At 51.1% G+C, this 23,711-nt stretch overlaps 1 protein-coding gene across 1 annotated transcript; it reads left to right on the top strand.

Moving 5' to 3' along the window:
• Positions 1 to 1,169: 1,169 nt before the first annotated feature.
• PITX3 (paired like homeodomain 3) lies at positions 1,170 to 23,077 on the top strand. Its single transcript, XM_051617828.1, has 4 exons — positions 1,170 to 1,367; positions 15,632 to 15,772; positions 20,395 to 20,600; positions 21,560 to 23,077. The coding sequence occupies exons 2-4, from the start codon at positions 15,664 to 15,666 to the stop codon at positions 22,121 to 22,123; spliced, it is 879 nt and encodes a 292-aa protein (XP_051473788.1). The 5' UTR covers positions 1,170 to 1,367; positions 15,632 to 15,663; the 3' UTR covers positions 22,124 to 23,077.
• The last annotated feature ends 634 nt before the right edge of the window (positions 23,078 to 23,711 follow it).

Here is a 23,711-nt window from a genome sequence, read left to right on the forward strand (position 1 = left end):
GGTGACCTTTGGTATCATAAATCGAAAAGGAGGTTGACATGGAAATGACCTCAAGAAAATCAGACCATGGAATCCACGCATCGAGCTCCGTAAGAGTCCGGCAGGGACAAACCTCTGTCCTGGGCTCCGGCATCCTGGGGCAGGATGGAGACCGTGAGCCCAAGCCCTGCAAACCTCTCAGGGATCGAGGGGACCTGTCTGCTTGGAGCAAAACGCGTGTGCTAACACGGCCAAAGCTTGCTGTACCGGGGCGGAGCACCTGGGGACATTTCAGAGAGGGATTGCGCCCTGCACCACTGCGCCGGGATTTCGCCATTAGCTTCGGTGGGAGCGGAAGGCTTAGGCTGGAGCCTGAGCTACAAGCTGTGTTTGGGTTCTCCGACAGCCATCAGCGGGCGGGAGCGCGGTGTTTCCCGCACAGCCGACAGCCCCCGTGATGTCCCGGGAGAAGCGGCACGATATTGCCAGAGAAGCCCTTCTCGGTACCGCCGAGAGCCGGAACAGTCCGCACGTTAATTAGCCGTAATTAGCATCCTTTGCAACTGCTGCTTCATCGTGCAGGGGACCGCTTCCAGTAGCCGACTTACTGACTTGGCTCCTCAAAGAAAACTCCGCCTGGCTGGTGGCTCTAGCGGTAAAGTCCGAACAGGGTGGCCGCGCCAGTACTGAGCGGAGCGGATGCTCAGCACGGGCCCGAGGGTACTGGGTCGCCAAGCAGTGAACAACACACGCAGACAACGGCAGCGATAACAGCAGCGGTAACAAGCCATAAGTGTACAAATATATACACAGACACCCTCTGTGTGCCCTCGGGGCCTGCAGAGCAAGGGAGATGCCCCTCGCCTGCCCGCCGCTCGCCTTCCCCGGCGCGGCCCGGGCGGCGGCCCCGCTGCGGCGGGACGGGAGCAGCGCCTCGGGGGCGGGGCCAGCGCGGCGGGGGCGGGGCCTGCCTCCCTCCTCGGCGAATCCCGGGGCCGGGGTGCGGCGGAATGCAAATGAGGCGCGCAGCGATTGGTCGTTGCAGGCACGGGGCGGGGCCAGGGCGGGCGGTGCTGGACGGGGCGGGCGGCGGCGGGCGCGCAGCTGGAATGGGGCGGGCGGGAGCGGGGCGCCCGGTGCAGCTGGCGGGGGGCGCCGGCCGCCGCCATAAAGTGAATGGCCAGGGTGAATGGGAGGCAGTCGGCCGGCGCCCTCCGCCTCCGCCCTCCCCGTCAGCCCCAGGCCAGCAGCGAGGCGCAGAGTGCCCGGGGAGCCGGGGGGATTTACTTTCTGACAGTGGCCGAGCAGCCCGGGCCGCGGGCCGGGGGCCAGCTTTGCCCCTCTCGCAGGATTAAGGCAGCCCAGCCGAGCCCGCATCTGGAGGCGCTGTAAGTCCCCTTTCGTCCCCGGTCCTCCGGGTGGGGTTTTCCCCTCCTTTTCTCATGAGCCCTTCGGCGCCAGCCCGGGCATGCGGCGCCGACAGCCCGAAGCCGTTCCGGCGCTGGCGCGGGGCAAGAGCATCCCTGGCGAGGCGGGTCCGCGCGGGGGCAATCCCGCTGCTGCCCGGGGCCCCCGCTCCGCCGCCTCTCTCGAGGCAAGGGGCCACAGCCAGGGACAGGAGGAGAGCGGACAGATCGGGCCATGCCGTCCAGAAGGGGTCCGGGGACCGCTGCTGGGATCTCAGCCCTCTCGGCGGCGGGGTGCGGCGCATTCCCCACTTTGCCCTCGCAGGGCCCGACGGCCCCTGCCCGTCGTCGCAGGGGCGCCGCAGCCCCGGCCGCCCCCTCGGGGCCGCTGCGGGCCCCTCCCGGCCAGCGCTGCCTGAGTCTCTCACAGTTGCTAAACTTAGTCATTTTCCACTCTGACGAGCGGGGAAGGGGCTGTTTAAATTACTCGGGGCTTGCTGTAAATAACGGCGCTGCGGGCTGCGGCTCAGCTGTCTACAGGGTCCGGGGGAGAAGGGCGCAGGGAACAGAGGCGGAGAGACATCGCTGGGGAAGAGGAAGGCAGCCCGACGGCTTTTGGACAGTTGGATAAATGATATTTATGTAACGGGCTGGCTCCTGTTTACAGCAGAGCCGACCTCCCTGCAGCGCCCGGGAGAGGCCGAGCCGATCCCCGCGGACGGGGCGAACCAGTCCCGGGACGCTGCTGCGCCTCGGCGGCCGGGGTTCCCGGGGACCCGACCGGGAATAACACACCTAGCGGAGGTGCGGGGGGAGCGGCGACCCTCGCGGTGGCTGTGTCGTGAGCTCCGAGCCGCCGCGGCGAAGCGGGGCCGCCCGGCGCCGGGAGGCTGCGGGCAGAGCCAGCTGTTCGGCCTCCGGGCACTTGCACGGTCCCCGCCGCCTCCCCGGCGCCGAGGGCACGGTACAAATCGGCCCCACTCCGTCCCGCCGGGTGCCTGGGAAATCCGGCCAACGGAGTGGGGCACCCGACGGAGCCTGGTACCTCCCGCTTCCCCGGCTATTCCCCGCTCAACGAGTGCGGCCCCGGGGGAAGGGCTAGCCCGCCAGCGCGGCACCCCCTTGTCCTTCTCCCCGTCCCCCTTCTCGGAGCTGGGGACGGGGACATGTTCGCCACGGCTCTGGCGAGGGAGGGCGGCCGCGGCGGGAGCTGACGCCCGCGCTCAGCCGCAGCTGCTGGAGCGGGCTGGGGAGGGGGGGCGGCGGGCTCGGTGCCGCCGAACGGGGCACACCTGTCGGCCCCTCTCCCGGCGCCCCCGCGGCTGGACAGCTGAGGGGTTTGGCGGGGAGGGGGTTGGCCGACCCCCAGCAGCACCGAGGCCCTGCAGAGGCACTGTCGGGGGTCGGTGCAGCCCTCCTCCCCGCCGACGCTGGGCAGTCCGGAGCAGCAGTCCCCCGGCTGGAGCTTCCGGAGTTCCGCACACCTTTTCCGCCTGGCCTGCCAAATTATGGGATAGAGAGCTCGTCTCTGCACTGGCAGCCTTAGAGGGACATGCTGCTGCAGGACCGGGGGGCCTGGCAGGGCCCGGGTGTGAGCCCCCAGCCACCGCACCCAGCTGATGCTTTGAGCTGGCTATGCAGGAATAAAAACCAGTCCCTCGCCTGCCTCTCTGTTCCCTCGCCTTAGCAGGAGGCTGCCTCGCAACCCATGGGTTCTAAATCCATGCACTTCCTAAGTGGAGATTAGTGCTGAAGGCAAAGAGAGGGATTTGGTATCTCCCAGACAAGTAGGTCGTCCATGCCTGGCCCATGGCCTGGAGGATGCTAGGGACGAAATGGCTTCATCTGCTCTGCAATTTTGGGAGATGCTAAAAGCAACAGCTTAGGAGGGTGCCTTTCAGGAGAGTTACTCCTGTTCCATCTTTCAAAGGCAGGGAAAGGATCACCATTTTGGTCATGGAATCAGTGTCTCCCTGGCTTCCTCAACTCTCTCCAGCCCCTTGGCCTGTTGCTGATCTGGAGGGATGGGTGTTTGTACAGGCTTCAATGGTGTCTTGCTGTGAGGGACAAAGGGCTGCCTGCTGGCTCCTGAGGGACCAGCAGAGCATGGTGGCTGCTTTCAGTCTCCACAAATGTCTCCAGAAGTGGAGCAGGGTTTGATTTTCATTAGCAAACGGTCATACCATGCCTGGTACTCCTTACAGGGAGCTGTCATGGGGAGATGTCTTTCTGCGGCAGCCTGGAGAGGAGTCTGGGCGAGGACAGTGTTTTTCCTGCTGTTACTGGGATTGCGCAAGTGGCCTCAGACCTGCAACTCAGGCTCCCCTCATGAAAGCCCACCTATATTTCCATAATTGAGTTGTCTCCTATCCAAGGCATTGGTTTAAAACCCAATATTTTTCTTTCTGGCAGAGAGACCATTGCAAGCTTCACTTAGTATCTATTACATTTCTATAAGGGCTTAATTCAGGCAATTAATAGATCTGCAAATTTTGACAGGATTGCAAAAGTGTTGGTTAATGTAACTTATGGGGGAGTCAGCAAAAAAAGAGTGGCATCTTCTCTCTCTGACAGATGCTACCCAAAACCTTGAGATTGAGAGGTGAGGCTGACTTTGGAGTCTGCCAAAAAGAAAAAGCCAGAAACCTGATACGGGAGACTGCTCCAAAAGGAAGATGAGATGAGCGGAGGCCATGAGGTCTGTCTCGTGACCTGGCACACGTGTCCCAGCTCTGGGGACAGGGGACGTACCTGGGCTGGGAATGAAGTCCCAGATGGAGAGAACTGGTGGTTTCACACTGTGCACCCTGTGTCAGGAAGGCAGTGGGATGAGACCACAGGGCTTCGGAGGGGGTGGGCTCAGAAACAGGAGGCTGTGGTGCCTCCGAGCAGGCTCAGTGATTATCTGGCTGTTTGAAAATGGGAGATTGCTATTTACTTAGGGCCTGATGCCAGACGGGGCAAAGCTCCCCCTCTTGCTGGGGGCATCAGGCTGTGCCAAGCCCAGGCATTTGCTGTTGGCAGGGGACAGCCTCCACCAACTGGCATCAAACTTAGTGCTGAGGCTGTAGGAAAAACCCTCTCTTGTCAACACCCGTCTGAAATGGGCTGGGGTTTCAGACGGCTGGAGAAAGAGGATTTCTGAGGCCAGCCCGCCTTGCCGCACTTTCCTTCCTCCTCTTTGTGTGCTGCTTCCCCTCGCTAGCACCCCTGCCCTCCTCCCACCTCACCTCTGAATATTAATGCTTCTGGCAGATTGGATAATAATGTGACTGGGAATTGAATGAAGCTGGTTATTAGCTCTGGGCTTCCTTGGGGCATTTAAGGGAGTCTAAAGGCTTTTCCTGGAGGCTCGGCAGCGTAAGGGACCAGGGCTGGACTAGATGATCTTTCGAGGTCCCTTCCAACCCCTAAGATTCTGTGATTTAGTGCAGAGGAGGTTGCTTCTGTGGGAAAGGATTTGCTTGAAATCCTCGTCTGCCTCTGACCCTGGAGGAGGGCAGGTACAGCAGCCTGACCAGAGCTGCAAATTCCTGCGGGATGGTTAGTGATGGTTCTGCTGGTTTTCAGCAACCATTTAATATTAAAAGTTGTTTTCAGGAAGGAACTAGGAGATCTAGCTGGACAGAAGCTGAGAAGTGTTTCTGTTATTATCAGGCTTTAAAAAGAGATGGTGAGTGAGCAAGGGAGGTCCACTTCTTCTCTTCCCACTGTTGGAGTTATTGCCCAGCAGATTTGGGAAGAGGGCCAATCCTCTGCACACTGAACAGGAAATTTCCTGCTGATTTGCAGGGTTCAAGATTAGAGCTCTCATTTCTGATGAGCAGCACCTTAATGATGTCTCTCCTTGGGATCTGCTAGCCTTTCTATAGGCAGATCTCTAGATGCTTTAGCACAAAGGGAAATATCCCTGTTGCGCAGAGGAGAAACTGAGCTCTGGCACAATTACTTGGTCTCAGCCAGAAAGACAGCGTCTGTCCCTTGACCCTCCTCAATCTTGACGCTATCTCCCAAACCACAGCTCCACCAGGAAATACAGATTTACACCCTGTTAACTAATGCAAAAGAGGAGGAAAACCAGAGCTGAATTTGCAGAAGCTGTTAATAATTTTGTCCATCTGATTTTTCAACTGTTTGAAGTGTTCAGAGATGCATTAATGGGGCTATAGCAGCTGGGTATCTTAGCTGATGTGGGGAGCTGAGTCCAGCCTACATTAAATTAACCACTCAAAATCACCATCAGACCTACGGTGAATGAGGTGCCTGTTTGTAAACCCCATCAAACAAGTTCCACAATCTCAAATCTGAGATCTTAAACATTTTTGTTTGCAGGATGTAGCATATATGCCACTCTACCTATAGCCCTCATCATGCAGACTACTCTATAATTTATTTGCTACTTGGGGAGCTTTAGTGGGATGGCATGGGATGGAAGGCTCAGTGCCTGCAGAGCTGCCTGGAAAAACTGAAAAGTACCAAGATTAAATAAAACAAATGACCAGAGTATTCACTAATTTTGCTTCTCTTACTCTTTGTTCCTTCTTCCCCCCAGCCTCATTTCAAGCAGAAGCATCCCCCCATTATCACCCTTTCTCTCCCTTCCAGTGCTGCCATTTATGCAAGTCTGATTTTCTTTAAAAAGCTTATTATAAATGACCAGCAAGAAGCATGAGGATTTAACTCTAAATCAAATTGACTTGTCTGTGTGTAGACATTTTTATTTACTCTTTTTTTTCTGAAAAACAAATAAACAGAGAATCCCTCCCAAATAAAGCAGCTCCCCGCTCAGATTTGAACACACTTTAAAAGAAATCTCTTTTGTTTTAGCCATTTTTATTTCCTGTTTGTTTCTGAGCTTAGACTTGACAATGAAAACCACATGAAATTCCCTTTTTGTTCCAATGGTTTTATTTTTGGTGCCACAATATCCCAACTCCCAGTTCTACAAGTTGGAATTTGTTGGGGTTTTTATGTGCACTTATTGCAGGGTTATTTTTTAAAGTAAATTCATGGAAGATTTCCTCCAAACATAATTAAGACTTTCCAGAAGACTGCATGTACCAGGATGATTAAAAAATAAAATCTAAATATTTATGCTAAATTAATTGAGCCATAAAGCCAGTTTGGTTGCAAATCCATACCTAACCAGGGAAAAATTCTGAAGTTATTAATGATACACGTCCTATTTAAAAGAGTTTTGCAGCTTAATTTGTGTTGGGTGGGTTTTAAAAATGACGTTTAAAAACCTCAGTGCTTGAGTTGAGATCTGCCCCTAATCCCAGGCCACAGTGGGAGCCCAGGGAGGCTGTTTCTGCTGCCCTGGAGCTGCAAGCGGGGTTTGCTGGCAGGTTGTCACAGGGGCTTGGGGGAGGTAGAGGTGTTTCTGGGTCTAAAGGTCTCTGTCCCTAGAGCAGGCAGGCTGGCCGGGCCGTGGAAGGGAGGTGGTGTGACCCACGCGGCAGCGTTTTGAGCCAGCTCACTTTCTTCTCTGAGCCTTTTTCTCTCTGAACCGCTTTGATGGGATTGCCCGAGGGCCAGGCTGGATGAGTAATTAGGGCTCTGCAGCTTGCTTTCCTACCCACCCAAAATGCGTACCTCCCAGGGCTACCACGGGATGCAGCCTTTAGCAGATGGAAAAACTAAGGACCTAGGGAGAGGGGGGGGAAAAAAAAAAAAAAAAAAAAAAAAGCGCCTTTCTATGCGGTCCTTAGGCAGCACAGCGCCTTGCAGGATCCTGAAATTCAAACCTCTTGTTCTGCTTGCAGCATCTGTTGTGCTCACAAATTTAGGCACATGAGGCAGCTTGTCGCAGCCCGAGGGGGGCACCTGGGCAAGAGGCTGCAGGGACGGAGGGCTGCCAGCCTCCCCCGCCCACCCACCCACCGTTCCTCCTCGTTGTCCTTTCATGCACAATTTAACCGCTCGCTATGGGCAAGTGTGATAACCCAGCGATCTGTGGGCCTGATCCTGCCAGCACAGGCTGCTTGCAAAATGTTTCAGGATAGGACCCAGCAGTGTTTGCTGTGAGGAGGACTAATCACTACCCTCGGTCTCCTTCAAACAATGTCTGGGTAAACAGGCTGACCTTCAGGGCATGTTGCAAGGTCCATAAAGGTGGAGAAGGGGAAGCAAGCTCCAGCATCTCTCCTGGAGCCAAGCCTCCCCCTGCCCCAGCCCTACCAGCCACAGTATCCCGAGAAAGAGGGGAGGGATACTGCCGGCTGAGATCATCTGCTTGCTTTATTCACAGCAGCCGGTGTCCTGCAAGGGTTTTTCTGCCAGAGAGCTTTAAAAAATGATTTAAATATAAATTGCTTAGGGAAAAAAAAAAAATACAAATAATCAGGAAACTTTACAGCCAAGGGCAGCAGACATCAGCTCCCCTGGCATTATGGGTTTGCACTGGGAGACAACGATCCCCTGGAGCGAGCCAGCACTTCTGGGCTCTCATTGCCTTAATCAGCAAAGATGTTCGTTGGTTATGGTGGCTTGTGGGGCCATCACAACACCTTTATCAGTCCCTGCTTTTCCCTTTGCAGTCCTCTGAGCTCCATGGGGTTGTTTTAAAACAATGACTCAGCACTACTCCCCTCCTCCCCCCAAAAAGAAAACCGTCTTTCTCGCTGATGGGTTTGCCAGCTTTTGTCACAGAACAAATGTTTATGATCAAGTTGTACTTCTCCAGAAGGGCTTTCTAGCAGAAGTGCTGACGGATGGTGGACATAGCTACCTCTACAGTGCACTGAGGCTGGCCATCCGTAAGGGTGTGACGTGCCGATGGCATGGCAGGAGCCTTCCTAACCTTCACCCCCCTGCATCACCTGCTTGATTAGGGGCTTTCTTGAGCTTGTTTACTAGTTGTAAGAATCATTTACATGTTCAGTAATGTCTGAGTCATCCGCTGTCCTCCATCTGCATACAAAACTCACCACAGCAGCTGGAGCTGTATAGCTCCAGTCCTTGATCTTGCTATCTGAGCCTCCCTAAAATGTGCCAACTTTGTGGCCACAGAGATACACAAATGACCCCATCACGCTGCTGTGAGTGCAGCCCCCACAGTAATCAGGCCAGTTTCCTTTGACTGCTGGAATAATTAGTCAAATTCATACAATTGCCCAAATAAATACAGCCATGCGTACTGATCTGCTGATGCCAGACCCTGTTGCCCTCTGCTGCTATGTGAGCAGCGCGTGCCCAGACCCAAGCTGCAGGCAGGCTGCCTGCACTCCTTCCCAGGATCCTGGGGTGCAGCTGTCTCCCCTCACCGCTTGCTCCACTTCTGCTCAGCTTGCGTTGCAACGGGAGAGCACAGCCTCTTGTGCGATAGGGCTGTGCAGCTATTTCTCACTCCTGCAGTACTGGCACAAGTCACTTTGAAGCCAGCCTGCCTGGGCTGCAGGAGCAGGCAGGGATGGTATGTCCAGGCCAGGATAATTCCAGCACTACTCTTTTTTGTTTGTTTGTTTTGGCTGCAAGATTCTCCAAGGCAGAGTTTCTTACTGAAATTGGTCTCTTTTCTCCCTTCCCTTAAGCGAAGGGATTAACTTATCTGAAGGACTTTTCTTTCCCCTTACTGACACTCTCAGCACTCCTGCATCGTGGAGCCTCAACCGTGCCAGCAACTTTGCGTAATCACAATTTGTTCAGGCAAAATTGAGCTTTTGCTGATTTATTTTGTTCCAGATGCCTAACAAACAAAATAAGCCATAACAAAGCACAGCTTTATTAATATAACTGCATAGCCTGTCAGAAAATCCCATTCATGACTGATGGAGACAAGGTGCCGAAGCCCCACTGAGACAGGGCGTTTAAGGGATACCAGAAACCCAGCCGGACACAGCAAGACCTGCCTGCAATGCTACAGGAGCACAGGAAGCACAAACATTTAGTTTAGGAGGAAAAAAACAAACAACTTTGCAGAACCTCTGGGAGGGCTTTCCTTCTGTTAGGGTTAGCAGTTTGTTTCCAAGTTTTGAGCACCATTTCAAAAATCAACAAGGTAGGCTAGGGGCAGCACAGGAGTCCAAAGATACTAATGCAAATAGCTTATTTTAAGCCAAGCCTAAGCATGTTTCCCTGTCTCTGCAGATCCCCAGACTTCAGCTCAGTGGGGCCTGCACTAGTCCAGGGGCCACCAACACACCTGCCAGGGAGGACAATGTGTTATGTGCAGGGCATAGTTAAATCAGGGCACTTCCCCAGCACGGTGCAGCCCATCAAATAAGCGAACAGGACACATTCCATTGTGGGCTTTTTTTTTTTTGCTGTGGACATGGGTATGGAGCTGTTAATCCTTGGGACATTTCCATTGTGATAATACTCTGCAATACAGGCAATATATTAACCCTCTGTTGCCCAGAGCAGACATTTTCACCACCACCCTCTTCCACAGCTGGAGGCTCCTGTAGAAGCGGAGGGAAGGAGCAGCTTGCTCTCACCTTGCAGGCTGCTGCCAGGCCCCAGGGAATACATTAGGCAGCGTTCAATAAGGCTGGGCATTTCTGTAGCACCTCTTATCTGAGGATCCAGAAGCACTTAGAGGAATTTTACTTCATTGCCTCTACCAGCTCAGATAGGGTTATTAATATAATTTCCAAGATGAAGGATGGAGTCCCAGAGCAGCCCAGTGAATTTACCTACATCCTAAGCCAAGTCAGCAACAGCACCTTATTTCCCCATCCTCTCCCCACCCCACATTTCTGGGAATGTCTCTATGGAGCCACACACAAAAAGAGAAGAGGGTGGAAAGAGCTTGGAAACCCTCCTTCAGAAAGGTGGCCTGTGCCACCGGCTGCAGGCAGGAACCTGGCAGCAAGGGTCCAGGCTGCTGCAGTTAGAATGGCACTATGCATTGTTGGCAATGCTCTTGCAGCCCACCCGGCATGCAGGGAAGTGCCAGCCAACCAAGACAACTTGCTCTGACAGCAATAAGATACCAAGTGCCCCAGTGAGCTTTGGCAATTCTTACTGATGGGAGGAAACAAACCCCAAACCACATTCCAGGCTTCAAAGCGGCATGGACCACTACAAAATCACCCAGTGCTGGAACTCAGGGGTTAGTGCCCAACTGCAAGGTTTAAATCAATAAAAAAGTTTATTATAACCTGTGACTCAGCCCTTGCTGGAGGTCAAAGATCCATTTGTGAGTGTGCACCTGGAAGTGCTGGTCAGGCAGCCCATGGCTGTGCACAGCCCAAAGTTTTTGGAGGCAGGCAACTTGCTCTCCTGCCCAGTAATAGCTCTGTGCTCTGGGTCACCAGTTGGCTGCTGCTGTTTATCTTCCAGTGATTAATGGTTGCTCTAGGTTCCTGCTGCAATTCCATTAAGATTAGAGACTTAAAGCTGCATGGAGATGTTTAGCAGTGGGTGATCCTGATCTCTCCATAGTTGTATTTCTATAGTCTTAAGGGAACAAAGATTAACTCTTGTCTTGCATCTGTCTTTTTTGCTTTCTAGCTGCAGGGAAGAGCCCTTTGCAGGCAGCACTCAGCCAGCCTGACTTTCAGATTGCCATGTGATTCATGAGCCATGCAGGCTGAGGTACCTGAAATCCCAGCCTGCAGGCACTCTGATGGCACCATACCCCAAAAAAAGGCATGGATGCAGAGAAAAAAAAATACACTCTTCCAGGAGGGGATAGGCACAGCCTCAGCTTCCCCTTTGACATGGGACAGAGGAAGAGGCAGGGGCCACTCCACCTTGGCTCCTGGGGATTGAGATACAGAGGCATATCACCTTCCTGAAAATGTAGTCAAATAGAGTCCCAAATGTTTATCTCTGCTAAAGTAAGTCAGCATACAGGGAACGCAAGCATGAGAGGAATGAAGCAATCAGCCAGACTCCATTGAGAATCTAGTTACTCCTATATGTTTGACTTCCGGGATCAATGAAGCAGGAGGAGACAGCTCTGACCCCAAGACATATAGTGTAACATATGTTCACCTCAGGGGATGGAAAAAAGACACAACCCTGTCATCTCATTGCAGAGCACCTTTCAGCCTGAGGTATAATCCTGAACCAGAGGCTGTAGCTACTGTGGCCCTGGCTGGAGGCACAGGTCTGTGGGGTTCTGCTGATCTGCTTGAGAGGGCCCAGCTAGCTGGGCTTCCCTGCAACCACCTGTGGGTTGTCATTGGTCCATGTGCAGCTATCTAGGGACCCCAAGTATCAGGTCCCTGCTGAAGCAACCCTTCATGCCCATGGGAAGCCAAGTGACATCAAAACAGCCCAAGAAACAGCTTTTTCCTCTGCAGATCAATCTGCCAAAGTGGGTCCAGCAGGTAGCCTGCTCCCTGACTAGCACTGGGAGTTGAGCAGCACACACAGTTGTCAATCTGAAGGCAGCTCTCAGCAGGCAACACCCACATCACAAAAGCCATCACTATAATTAGCCTGACTTGGCTTACAGTCAGCCTTTATGTTTCCTTCCCACCCCTCCAAAAAAAACAAGCAGAGGCATCTTTGCTCCCTGGGTGATGGAGCAGTGTGTTACTGAGAACCAGGAGAGAGGTCATTGGGACCCTTGCTTGCTCTTTTTGGATAAACAAAGTTGCCCTCCCTGTGTAGAAGTCTCCTCCTCTTTCTGCCCCAATGGCCCTGACACAGAAATAAAAAAGGGGTGAATTTGAAAGGAGAAAAAAGCTGGACTTAGAGCTGCTCTCTTCCTTCTGCCCTCCACAGCCTCTGTGGGGCCAGGACAGCAGCTCCTTGTCTGGCTGGAGGGACCTGCAGAGGCAGCTGCTGGCACTGTCACACAGAAGCCAGGGAGAGAAGGCACACAGGTAGTGACTGGAAGAAGGGTGTGTTTGTTACAGATTTGGGAACATTTCTCTTGGGAGCAATTACATACATCAATAGAAGGAGTTACAGGTGCTGGAGCAAGCAAGGAGCTGGGGCTAGTTTTACAAAAAGGAATCCTCTGAACAAGCCTGACTGCATGGTGCTAGTGCAGGAGCTGTCCCTAAAGAAACTGTGCTTTTATGTTAAAAGAAAGATTGAAGACTCAGATGAAAGTGATAAATTTGATTTTGTCTAAAGACATTTTTGAGGTGCCAATTTCAGTAACTCCCTGAGATCAGGCAAACAACTTAGTAGAAATGCCATGAAGGTTTAACGTTGACTTTCTTAATGTCTCTGCCTACAGTGAAATCTAGCAAACATAGAAGAAAGCTCCTTTAATTAAATCCAAAAGGGCTATATAATCTAGAATAATACCTACAGCCTTTTGTGTCAGTGGTGTGGGGTTGCTTTTGGGTAAATATATTTGGGACAGCACATGAGCTCAGTACCACTGCAGACTTTTCCTGTGGTCCTCCATAACTGTGCTGAGTGGGTCTCCCTCCCTTTGCTTTTGTTTCTTTGTGACCTGTGAGCAGCCTACCTTGATGCCACTACATAGGGCACATAACATAGGTATGTAATTACATATATACATACAAAATCTCCTCTCTGAAATCCTCCTAGTTTTACATTCAGTTCAAAAAATCAAACTTGTTCTGAGCCACAAGTCCCATTTTCAACTCGAATACGGGCCACACTTTAAACCTAGTTTTAATGTCAGTGCCAACTGCATCTCTGAGGCAGGCCAAGCATGCTAAGTTGTGCCCAGCAGCTTGGATCAACCTCGTGACCACTGCTCTTGTGTGGTTCAGGATGGGGCATGAATTTTTCAATACTAAGTTCCCCTGAGATTTGTATCTTGTGTTGTCATTTACACCTATGGAACCAGCTGTAAAATCTTACCATCCTGATTTTACCATCTCTGCCCTAGTTTACATAGATTAAAGCAATACAAGATGTGCAAAAAGAGTCTCAAAGCAAACAGGACCCTGCACAGAGGGACACTGTCCTTCAGTTACAGCAAGGCAGGAGTACGAATTCCTCCTTAAATCTGGTCCAGTAGAGTCAAGCCCTAGAAGAGAGGAAATTGTGCTTGACAGATGCAATCATATGCAAATGGCTGTAGAAGAGGGGAAATTATCATCTACAAACATTGGGCAGAAATTCCATCTGCCACCTCCTCAAGAAGGGCTCTTAATAAATTCTGAGACAGCAAAGTGACACACATCTTAATCAAGACTTAATCCATGGAATTAATTCACTGCGCGTTTCTGCATAATTCTGAGAGTAATGCTAAAAGCCATGGCAATATCAGCAGCAGATGGACTCCCCCTACTCCATGCAAAGGTATTAAAGATAACACAGCCCCTGTCACATCACTTCATGTACATACACATGGCAAAAAAGCAACAGGGCTGTGCCCTGCTGCTGCCAGGAGCTTATGCAGTCTGCGGACATCAAAGGTCAGGCTTGCCTTGAGGGAGAAATGGAAACCAGCCTCATGGCAAAGATGGAGTCCCTGTCACTTCTCTCCCACAGGAGAGGAGAAACCCAGAGCAAGGCAAAGGTCAGGGAAACCAGCACCAGGTCTCTTTGTTAGACGCTGCTTTCAGCAAGCACTGACTGAGGCCAGTGTTGAGGCAGATCTGTCAGCTCCCAGGAAAGACTGGGGATGGAGGTTAGGCAAAGGAGAGAGCTGAAGGAGGACTAGAGAGCAAGGAAAGCTGCTGGGGGTTTTGTGAGCAAGATCTGCTACAGAAATCAGGCATATAACCTTTTGAAGTGGCTCCCTGCACTCTCACCACAGCCTGGGAAGCATGCTGCAGGTATGGGGCCGAGCCTTGCCAGGGGCCCTGGTGGCAGCCCTGCTGAAATTGACAGGAGGTTTTAGACAGCTCTGAAAATACATTCTTAGTCACTGTCATCCACCTCCAAAGGAGGTGCAACAGCTATGTGATTAATCGCTTGTTTACATGTCTAAATGCTAGCACAGTCCAGACAAAATACTGCATTCAGCAGGCCCTGTCCCTGGCACTCACAAATTTGAGGGGCTGGGCAATCCTTAACTCGCTAGAATCCAGTCTTCCCAGCTGTCCCCCATCTGCAGTCTGGAAATCCAAACACTGGGTCCAAACCCCCCCTAAACCCCGCGGTCCCAGATCCCAGCCTGCTGCATCAGCTGCTGTTATGTTTTTAGAGTGACAGGCTCCCTAGTTGGGCAGGTGAGAGATTAGCTGGGGTGACCGGAGTGTCAGGAGTTGCTATGGTCCACTTGAAGCAGTCCAGCCCTCAGAAACCATTACACCTGCACCAGTTACAATACATTGTACTGCCTGTAGCAGGATCAGGAGCCAAAACTGGAGATTTAAGAGCTAATAGAGGGCCAACTTGCCTTTCCAAGGTGATGTGGCTGGGCTTGTAGCACCTACTGTTTCACAGCTGACTCTTCATGACCTTCCGAAATGGTCCACAACAGAGCAGTACTTTCAGCTGGGCTCTTCTGGGAGATACAGGAGGGCACAGGGGTCCTGAGTAAAAGCATAATGAGAATATTTGATCCTGGGACAGACAAGCATGGAAAAAAGTGGTCAAGGATTCCCAGTGGTGCCTGCACATGCAGGGAGCAGCACCACCAGCTTCCCGGCTGGGATTCTTTCAGCATTCATCTTCCAGAATAGTTGCTTGAGGGGACACAATCAGCCGTTGGCCAAGATGACCTAAGGCTAGAAGCGAGTTGCTCCTGCAGGCAGGCACTCAAGGGTGTGTAATGCGATTCCCATGTTAATTCAGGCCAAAGAGGTCCTTGTGTACCCGAAAGAAATCTGTGTGCACTGCCCTGCCCCAAGGTCTGGGCAGAAGCACCTTCCTATCAGTGCCGTGGACAGGAGTTCTCTTCTTTTGGAGTGTGTATGCATGTATGTCTGCATTAGCCATCCCTGGACTGCCTTCCTGCATTGAGGTTTATTTGTGCTTGACTGGTTTGTGGAGAAGTGAGGGAGAAAGAGGAGGAAAGCTGGACAAGGAGGATAGGAGAGGCGGGATGTCTGGGGAAGGTGCTAACAGCCCTTGGCTGCCCCAGAACCACTTCCTCAGATCTCCGTTACACAGCATACTCCTAGCGTTGCTATTTCAGTCTGAATGTCACCTATAAATTGGAGGCTCTTTCTCTGAAGGCTGCAAATAGAAGTGTCACTAGATGATCTTTGATTTATGGGGAAGCTCAGCATAAAGTCTGGCATGTCCATTTTCCAGCCAGGAAACTCAAAGGGGTCCAAGGATCACGCAGGGATCCTTTGTTTTTCCTAGACCTTTCCTCAAGGGTTGGCAAGCCCTTCCTGGAGCGGGTGGGAGAGGTCACAAGCACAAATTCATCTCCCTAAATCACCCTGTGCCTGCTGCTTTTTCAGATTCCTCCTCCTCTGCCATCCATTCCTGCCTCATGGATTTCAACCTGCTGGCAGATGCAGAGGCTCGCAGCCCAGCCTTGTCTCTCTCAGACTCTGGGACCCCTCAACACGAGCACAGCTGCAAAGGGCAGGACCACAGCGGTGAGTGCAAAGCTCAGTATGTGACAGAAGTCTCCACCCATCCTTGCAAGTGAATCCAGGTGGCCAGTGGCTTGCAGGAGCTGACTGTGGTGCTCCTGGGGACACACTGAGCACTCACACTGCAAGCCAGCACAGCCATCCAAGTGAGCAGGAGGAAGGAACAGGGGCACATATTGCAGTGACAACACTGTCCTGGCTATAGGGGGGTGCCTGGCCCAGCTGCAGAAAGCCACCTCTGGCAGAAGGCATAGCCCACAGCAAGCAGGAATCAGGCAAGCCAGGTCATCTCTCAACTGAGATTTTATTGTATTCACCTAGACTGGATCCCAGAGCAGGAGAGCTCTGTGACACAAGAAATCCCATCCAAGGCACAGAAGGGTACACCTAGTAATAAACTGCTCTTGTTTAGAAACAAAACAAACCACAAACACAACAATCCAAAACCAAACAAAAAACCCAACTCTATTTAAATTGCTTAGCTTACAACTGCCCATGCAACAGGTTAACCTTGGGCTGGACTTTTCAAGTTCATGCAATAAGAAGTTGTGTCTTGCCTCAACTTTAGTTGAATGAGGCTGTTCACCTGTGCCTCTGGAAGGCTCTGTGGTGGGCAGCAGGTTGCTCCTGTCCCAGGGACGTGCCTCTGACTATTCACTCCCATAACAACCACATTCTTTATCAGGCTCTGAAGAAACATCACCATGCACACCTGCTCAGAAACCGGCTACCAAATGCTCAGGTTTCCCCTGGATTTTGCATCTGCCCTGTGACCACCTCATTCCTCATTGCTTTGGATGTGGCAGACCAGTGCAAAGCTGTCCTTGCTGGTGCCAGCATGAGGGAAGGCAAGGGCTGGGGACAAGCCTCCTGCTGCCCATGTAAAGCCTCCAGGCTCACCTGCATGCAAAAGCTAATAAGCAGAATGATGCAGATTAAAATCCCCTGAAGTGTCATGAAGGGAGTTAAACTAGGACAACTATGGTCAGAGAATCCAGCCGCTGAATTCCCATTGCACACGTACCTTAGTTGGGTGCATCCCCAAGCTCCGTGGCTCCTCGTCAGGAGGCCTTCCCATTTGAGCCCACCCTGGCACGTTGCAGAACTGCCAATTTAGGAGCTGAATTTTTTTTCCATTAGGCATGAGCTGCTAATTCCAGCTATGACTGCAGTCATTTCATTGAGTGGGCGAACGTGCATGAGATATATTCCACAACCTATTTTGGGTTGACAATAAATGCTGGGTGCCTGGCTGCATCGCTCCTCACTGTCTTACATGATCTAGAAATAAAATGTTTCTGGGAGGTGGGTGTTTTCCAGTGCTACCTGTATGCCGAGGCTGGCAGCTCATGACTTCACTCCAGAGAGACCAATGGCAGTCACATGTCACCTGTGCCAGGTGGAGCAGAGTGCACTACCAAGGGCTGCCCAGGAGGGGCACGTCTTGCTTGTTCTCAAGAGAGCACTCTCCCTCCTCCCTTATTGACTCTGCAGCCTTCATTCAGAGAGTAAGAAATCCTGAGGAAGAGAGTGCAAACTTTGCTTGTCTGGGCGTGGCTTTCAGAGATCCCAAGTGTTCTCTGGTGGTTTGGAGTGGTTTGTGACATACCCTCCTGTTAGGTTTGATCAGACAGCACAGGAAAACAAGGTAGCAGGCAAGGGACTGCCTTGCATCTCCCCAAATTCTGTTCCTCAGTGTGGGCTTGGGGGATCCACATGTTCTTCCTGTAGGGTTCCTTGTTTCCCTGTACTGCTGAACTTCTGGTCCTTGCTGCAATGCCCAAACTCTGCCGTTTCCAGAGGGCACTTTTCCCCTGCCTGGGGAAGAAGCAGAAACAGAGATAACAGTTCCTGTAAGTAATGATCAGGAAGAACCACCAGTAGCAGGTGTGGAAACAGAGAGAACAATAAGAGGAACCTGTAGCTGCAGAGATTTTTCTAGTCTCAGAGTCAGAATTCCCACATCTCCTAAGATTTCATAAGGTTCATGGAAAGTTCTACACCAGAAGGTATGGAGAAGATATGTACCAAAGCAAGATGCTTGGAGAGCTCTTCCAGCCAGATGCAGCCCATCAAGTAGTGGTGCCTTTGGTGCATTTTCCTTCCCTCTTGGTATAGTTTCTTCCCATGTGAAGAAGGGCAGTCCTGAGCAGGAGCTCCTGATTAGGGCACAGCCTCCTGCTTGACAGCCGCCCCTTAGGAAGTCCACATTTGTCAGGGGCTCCTGTGTGAACATATCCCCTGTGTGCTTCAGGCTCTTTATTAACCCAGACTTATCAGATGATCAAACAAACCAAATGTTTTCCCTTCATCTGTACTGAGCCATTCCTAATAACAAGCTCAGACATGGTGGTATCACTCCCCTTTTAATCTGTTTTAGAGATGGATAATACAGGAAACTCCTTCTTCCAACACTGTCTTAGAGCACTGAGCTAGAGAAATGTGATTTATCCCTTTGAAAAGAACCACTATAAAAAAAATTCCACATTAAGAACATGATCCCAAGAGTTCTGCTGAACATGGGATCCCCACGTGAGGATGTTCATGGGATCAAGGAGAGTACCAGGTCCTACCGCTCCACTGTCCAGGTCCTATGGCTTCTTCTGTTTCAGGAGTGCGCTGCAAAAGTTCTCGTGCTGGTACAACCTGGATGGAAAAATGAGCTGGTCCTGGTGTTGGTACCTTCCTGGTCAGCACAACCAGCTTGTGTCCTGCTGTTGAGAGCCAATGCACAGTGGAGACCTCTCCCTCAACAGCCAGATAGCTCTCCTTGTGTTAGCTTTCCTGCTGGTGGATAGCACTAAACTTGTCCCAGAAAGAGAGGCAGCAGGAAGGGAGTCTGTGGGAACTCTGTGTTGCTTCAGGCAACAACCCATACGAACAAACCTTTTCTGACCACACCCAGGCTTCCCTCTGTGAAGAGGGAGCATCTCTCCTGCAAATGCTCTCCACAGCTCCAGCATCACTCCTCCAGAGGAAGACATCTGCAAAGAGGATTTTCTCAGGAATAACAGGGAGAGGTTTCTGAGCTAACGTGCTGCCAAGGAAATGGGGTAGTGGCACCAGGTTCTTGGCACAGGGCTTGCCTCCCAGGATCAGGCTCCATTAAAGCACCTGCTGGTGGGTACAGCACTGCCCTGCAGCAGTCCTTTCTCTGTCAGAGCACAGATGCTTTTCAGCCTCTGTCTAGGCTCTCTTTTTTGATTTAGCTTGTATGGGACTTATTTTTTTCGGAGTAGACCCACCTGACTGGAAGAACACTTCTCTCTCAGCTATATTCAGGTTACTGTTTTCTTGCCTCCCTGCTTTTTAAAGTGCTGTACAAGATACTGTCCATGTTGGGATTTTCCTGGACTTGGAAGCTTTTTAAGATAGCTTCCACCTAAATAACTAAAACCAAACAAAAAATCCTCTTAATCTGAATCTCAGTACAGTGATGCCAGGATATTTTAAAGGTTCTTCTCCCAAATGCAACAGTTTAGCTATTGTTCGCAGTAATTTCTACTTAGCTCAGCTGAGTATTTCCCACTGTGTAAGAACATCTCCCCTCCCTGCTGAAAACCTGATTTTCAGTTGGAACTGCTTCATCTTGCTTCTAGATCAGCCGAAGAGGGAAACATCAGAGATTATTTTCACTGGAATAATTTTCTTCTGTGGTGACTTGTCTTAGTCCCCAGCAGATTTTTATTTTTTTTTAAACACAAGTTTTAGTTTTCTTCCCCGTGGTTGGGCTCTCTAGACTGCCCGAGTGACTCAAACGCGACATGTTCTTTTTATGATGGAATATACTTATATTTGCATTCTACCCATGTTTGCAGAGTATCAAAAACCCCTGTGGCACAGGGATAGTTATTTAGATACCAGAGTGAACACTGGAAAGCTTCAAGATGTTCACTTAAGGGGCAACAAAATTAAAGATGCTGACTCTAGGCAAGGGGTTTTTGAGTGAGGAGGAAGGTGAGGGCACAAGGACAGAGAGATGCTGGACTACTTCATGGTGAGTTCTAAGAGAGGTCTTTTACTACTTCAAAAAAAAAAAAAATCTGTGCACTTAAGAAGGTAGAGGAGTAAGAAGGGAAGAAGTAGAAGGATAAATTAACTAAACCCGACAACACAAATTTTGAAGAGTCTGAACTTGCTCTCATTGACAATTTGCCTTTCCCTATCACTTTGCTACAAAAAAAGCTACTGGATCTTTTGCTGTGTCATAAATAACAATTCTCATTCAGTTTTTCCAGTGGACGCCTTATGCAGAGAAATTTAAGCAGAGTAGGAAATTGCTGCCCTGGGTAAATTCTGCCACTATCATCCATCTTAAGTGTGACACATGAAAATCAAAGATTGGAAGCTTGGAAAATCAAAATGCAGTCACTTGGAAGTTGACATCCATTACAGCAGTTAAACAAGGACAAGCTGTGCTGTACTAATGGGATACTGGTTTCAGTGCAAGGTGGATGCCCTGTTGGCAAGGGTGAGGGAGGGAGATGGAACCACTCCTGTGGATGCAGCTGAAACTGGTGGTCACCACAGCAGAGTGGGACCACCAAGCACAAATTCCCCAAATGCATCCAAGCCCCCCCAAGTTAACTCAGAGGCTCTTTCCCATCTTTTTGTTTCTCACACAGACACCGAGAAGTCCCAGCAAAACCAGACAGATGACTCCAACCCTGAGGACGGCTCACTTAAGAAGAAGCAGCGGAGGCAGAGGACACATTTCACCAGCCAACAGCTCCAGGAGCTGGAAGCCACTTTCCAGAGAAACCGCTACCCAGACATGAGCACCAGGGAGGAGATTGCAGTCTGGACCAACCTGACAGAGGCACGAGTCCGGGTAGGACTGCAGCCCTCCCACCTTCTTCAATCTGAGCTTGTGGGGAGAAAACAGGCTGTGATACAAGCTATCAAGCTGTCCCCAAACCAGGGAAGGAATTAGAGGCTCTAGAAAATTTCCCTGTCTTGAAAACACCACAAGCACATATGCAGTGCTGGTGGTGCCTGCCTTATCCAGTGCCATATTGCAGTAACACTGGGGGATGCAAAGTCCAGGCTCTGCCCTGCACAGCCCCACCAGCCAGCTGCCCCAGCCTGGCACACCCAAGCGCCATTGTCCCCCAGCCTTAGATTTGCTGAAGGGCACACTCTGGGGCTCCCAAACCGCTGTTCAGTCACAGGCATAGCATGGCAGGACTCCAGCTGGAATGAGAGCTTCTTTCCACTGCTAGAAATACGAGTTAGCAGCATGATGAATAGCCTTCTAGCAGCTTCTATGCTCTAGGAAGTTATGTTATTTGAGTTTCTCCAACAGTAACAGATTTTCCTGTTAGAAGACAGACCTCTAACATCCCACCCCAAGCCGGTCCTGAGGTGAAGTCAAAACAAGAGTTTATTTCCTCCACTCAGCAACTCTCAACCACATGCCTCCAATACTTTGCTCCTAAGTCACACAATTCCAACCCCTCCTCCTGTGCTGTCATAATTTGGAAATACAGCAAGTATTTTCCTTACTTTTCCCCATGTAAAGGGCATCCATTTGTTGAGTGAGGTTGGTTATTCTGCGTATTGTAAAGTGGTAGTGGTTAGGTTTTGGTCTAGGTGGCAATTCTTGCTGGGAGATGACCCTACAGCCTAGACATCTTTCTGCAACTCATTCCTGATGCTCAGCCTCCCTGGGAGCATCCCCAGCCCTTCAACAGCTCTTACTTTGCTGGGCAAAGAGGGAGGGGCAAGGCCCATTCCAGGGACAGCCCAGAGCAACTCCCATCCCCTCCCTTCTCTCTCACTCTCTCACAGGTCTGGTTCAAAAACCGCAGAGCTAAATGGAGGAAACGGGAGAGGAACCAACAGGCTGAACTGTGCAAGAACAGCTTTGGAGCCCAGTTCAATGGACTGATGCAACCTTATGATGACATGTATTCCAGCTATTCCTACAACAACTGGGCCACCAAGGGGCTTGCCACCAGCCCACTCTCGGCTAAGAGTTTCCCTTTCTTCAACTCTATGAATGTCAGTCCCCTCTCCTCCCAGCCCATGTTCTCCCCACCCAGCTCCATTGCCTCAATGACCATGCCTTCATCCATGGTCCCTTCTGCAGTGACCGGAGTACCAGCCTCCAGCCTTAACAACCTGGGAAACATCAACAACCTGAACAGCCCAAGCCTCAACTCCGCTGTCTCATCCAGTGCCTGTCCTTACGCCTCAACAGCCAGCCCCTACATGTACAGGGACACATGCAACTCCAGCCTGGCCAGCCTGCGGCTGAAGGCCAAGCAGCACACCAACTTCACCTACCCAGCGGTGCAGACGGCAGCTTCCAATCTGAGCCCTTGCCAGTACGCCGTGGACAGGCCTGTATGAAGGGCTGCCCTCTGCCAACCAGGGACTTGACCTTAGCCTGACAAAAGGAGATCTTTAGCCCTACAACAGCGTACGTCCTGCAGAGAATGAGTAAACGTGAGAGGAAGCAAGAGAGTGAGAGAGAGCAAACAGCTAGCAGGCAGACGGACCTCTATGAAGATTTGTCTAACTATCGTATGGTGAATTTTGACTGTCTTTCCCCTCCCAAATCCCTCCCCCTCTCGCCCACCAAACCTCCTCCCTCTTGGTAAAGAAACCAAAACAGTCTACTGGAAGCCCCATGGGAAAACAGGAGCTCCAGCACATGGGGTGCCAGACCCATGGACAGCAGAACCAAGTGTGTTTCAGTCTGCCCCTCCAAGTCCCCCAGGAGGGAGCTCCCCAAATCCCCAGGACAGCACTGGCAGCTGGATGCCACCTCTGCAGGGAACAGCCAGGGACAGGGCAATGCAGGGCCACTGTTTGGTGCTTGGCTGACCCCTTCTCTCTGCACACTTGCAAGATTTCAGTTAAAGACATCTTGCCCACTTATTTACCACACAGCCAGGAAGGAAAGCCTTGTCTCAGTTAACTGGCATCTCTTTTTGTAATGTATATGCACGGATGGCCCTTGAGACTTGAAGCCTTTAGGAACAGAGATGTAAGGATACAAAATGTGTGTGTATACAAATACATATATAGACACTAAAATACACTTTTTTCATTTGTACCTAAAATAAACTACAAAGCAGACCGTAAAACCTAAAATCCCATAAAGCAAGCACGTCCACTGAGGCAGCATCCTGTTTATCATGCTTTAGTGCTCCAGTCATTTCCAGTCAGACAAGAATATCTTTACCAGTATACATCCAAAGCATCCCCTTTTGCAACAATCAGCTCTCCCTTGCACATCTCCTTCCCTTCCCCAAATCCCATTAAAAAAAACAAAGCAAACAAACAGATAATAAAATAAAAGTTGGCACAATCCCTTCAAGGCTTCTGACTGTCTGGTTATTGAGAGCATGAGCCTGCATCTGAAAACCCAGAAATCAAGCATCAGCAGCCTGGGTGACAGCAAGCATCCCTGGGAGTGCCAGTGCAAGACAGTCTGAGTCAGAACAGGGGCCTGACATTTGGAGGAGCCATCTCCATTCCTCACTTAAAAACCAAACACCTGACACTTGACGACAGCAAAGACCAGTATGAAAGAGAGTACAGTACAGTATGAAAGAGAAAAGCTCCCTTCCTGCACCCTCTGCATCAGGAAAGTTGATACTCTCCTGGCTGAGGCTTCCTCACCATACTGCATGGGGCCGGTGTCTTTGTGGTCCTGGCAGGCTGGGGCAGGGGAACCCCTCCAGGCACTCCCACTCAGAACAGCATTCTCCAGGATAGAGACAAACTGCAGCAAGCTGCCCTGCTAGCCAGCCTCTGGGCAGTTTCTGTTGAGAAAGCTGTAAAGCAGAGCTGGCTCTCCTGGGGTGTGTGTACACCAGGGGGAGCTGCTGCTTCAGCCAATGCAGAGCGATGCAGCAGGTTTCTCCAAGGGCCCAAGGAAACTCCACATGCAGCAGGGTAGCAGGACATCCCTGTCTAGTGCAGCCTCCTT

Source organism: Apus apus, chromosome 4 (assembly GCF_020740795.1).
Source record: "Apus apus isolate bApuApu2 chromosome 4, bApuApu2.pri.cur, whole genome shotgun sequence".
Taxonomy (NCBI): domain Eukaryota; kingdom Metazoa; phylum Chordata; class Aves; order Apodiformes; family Apodidae; genus Apus; species Apus apus.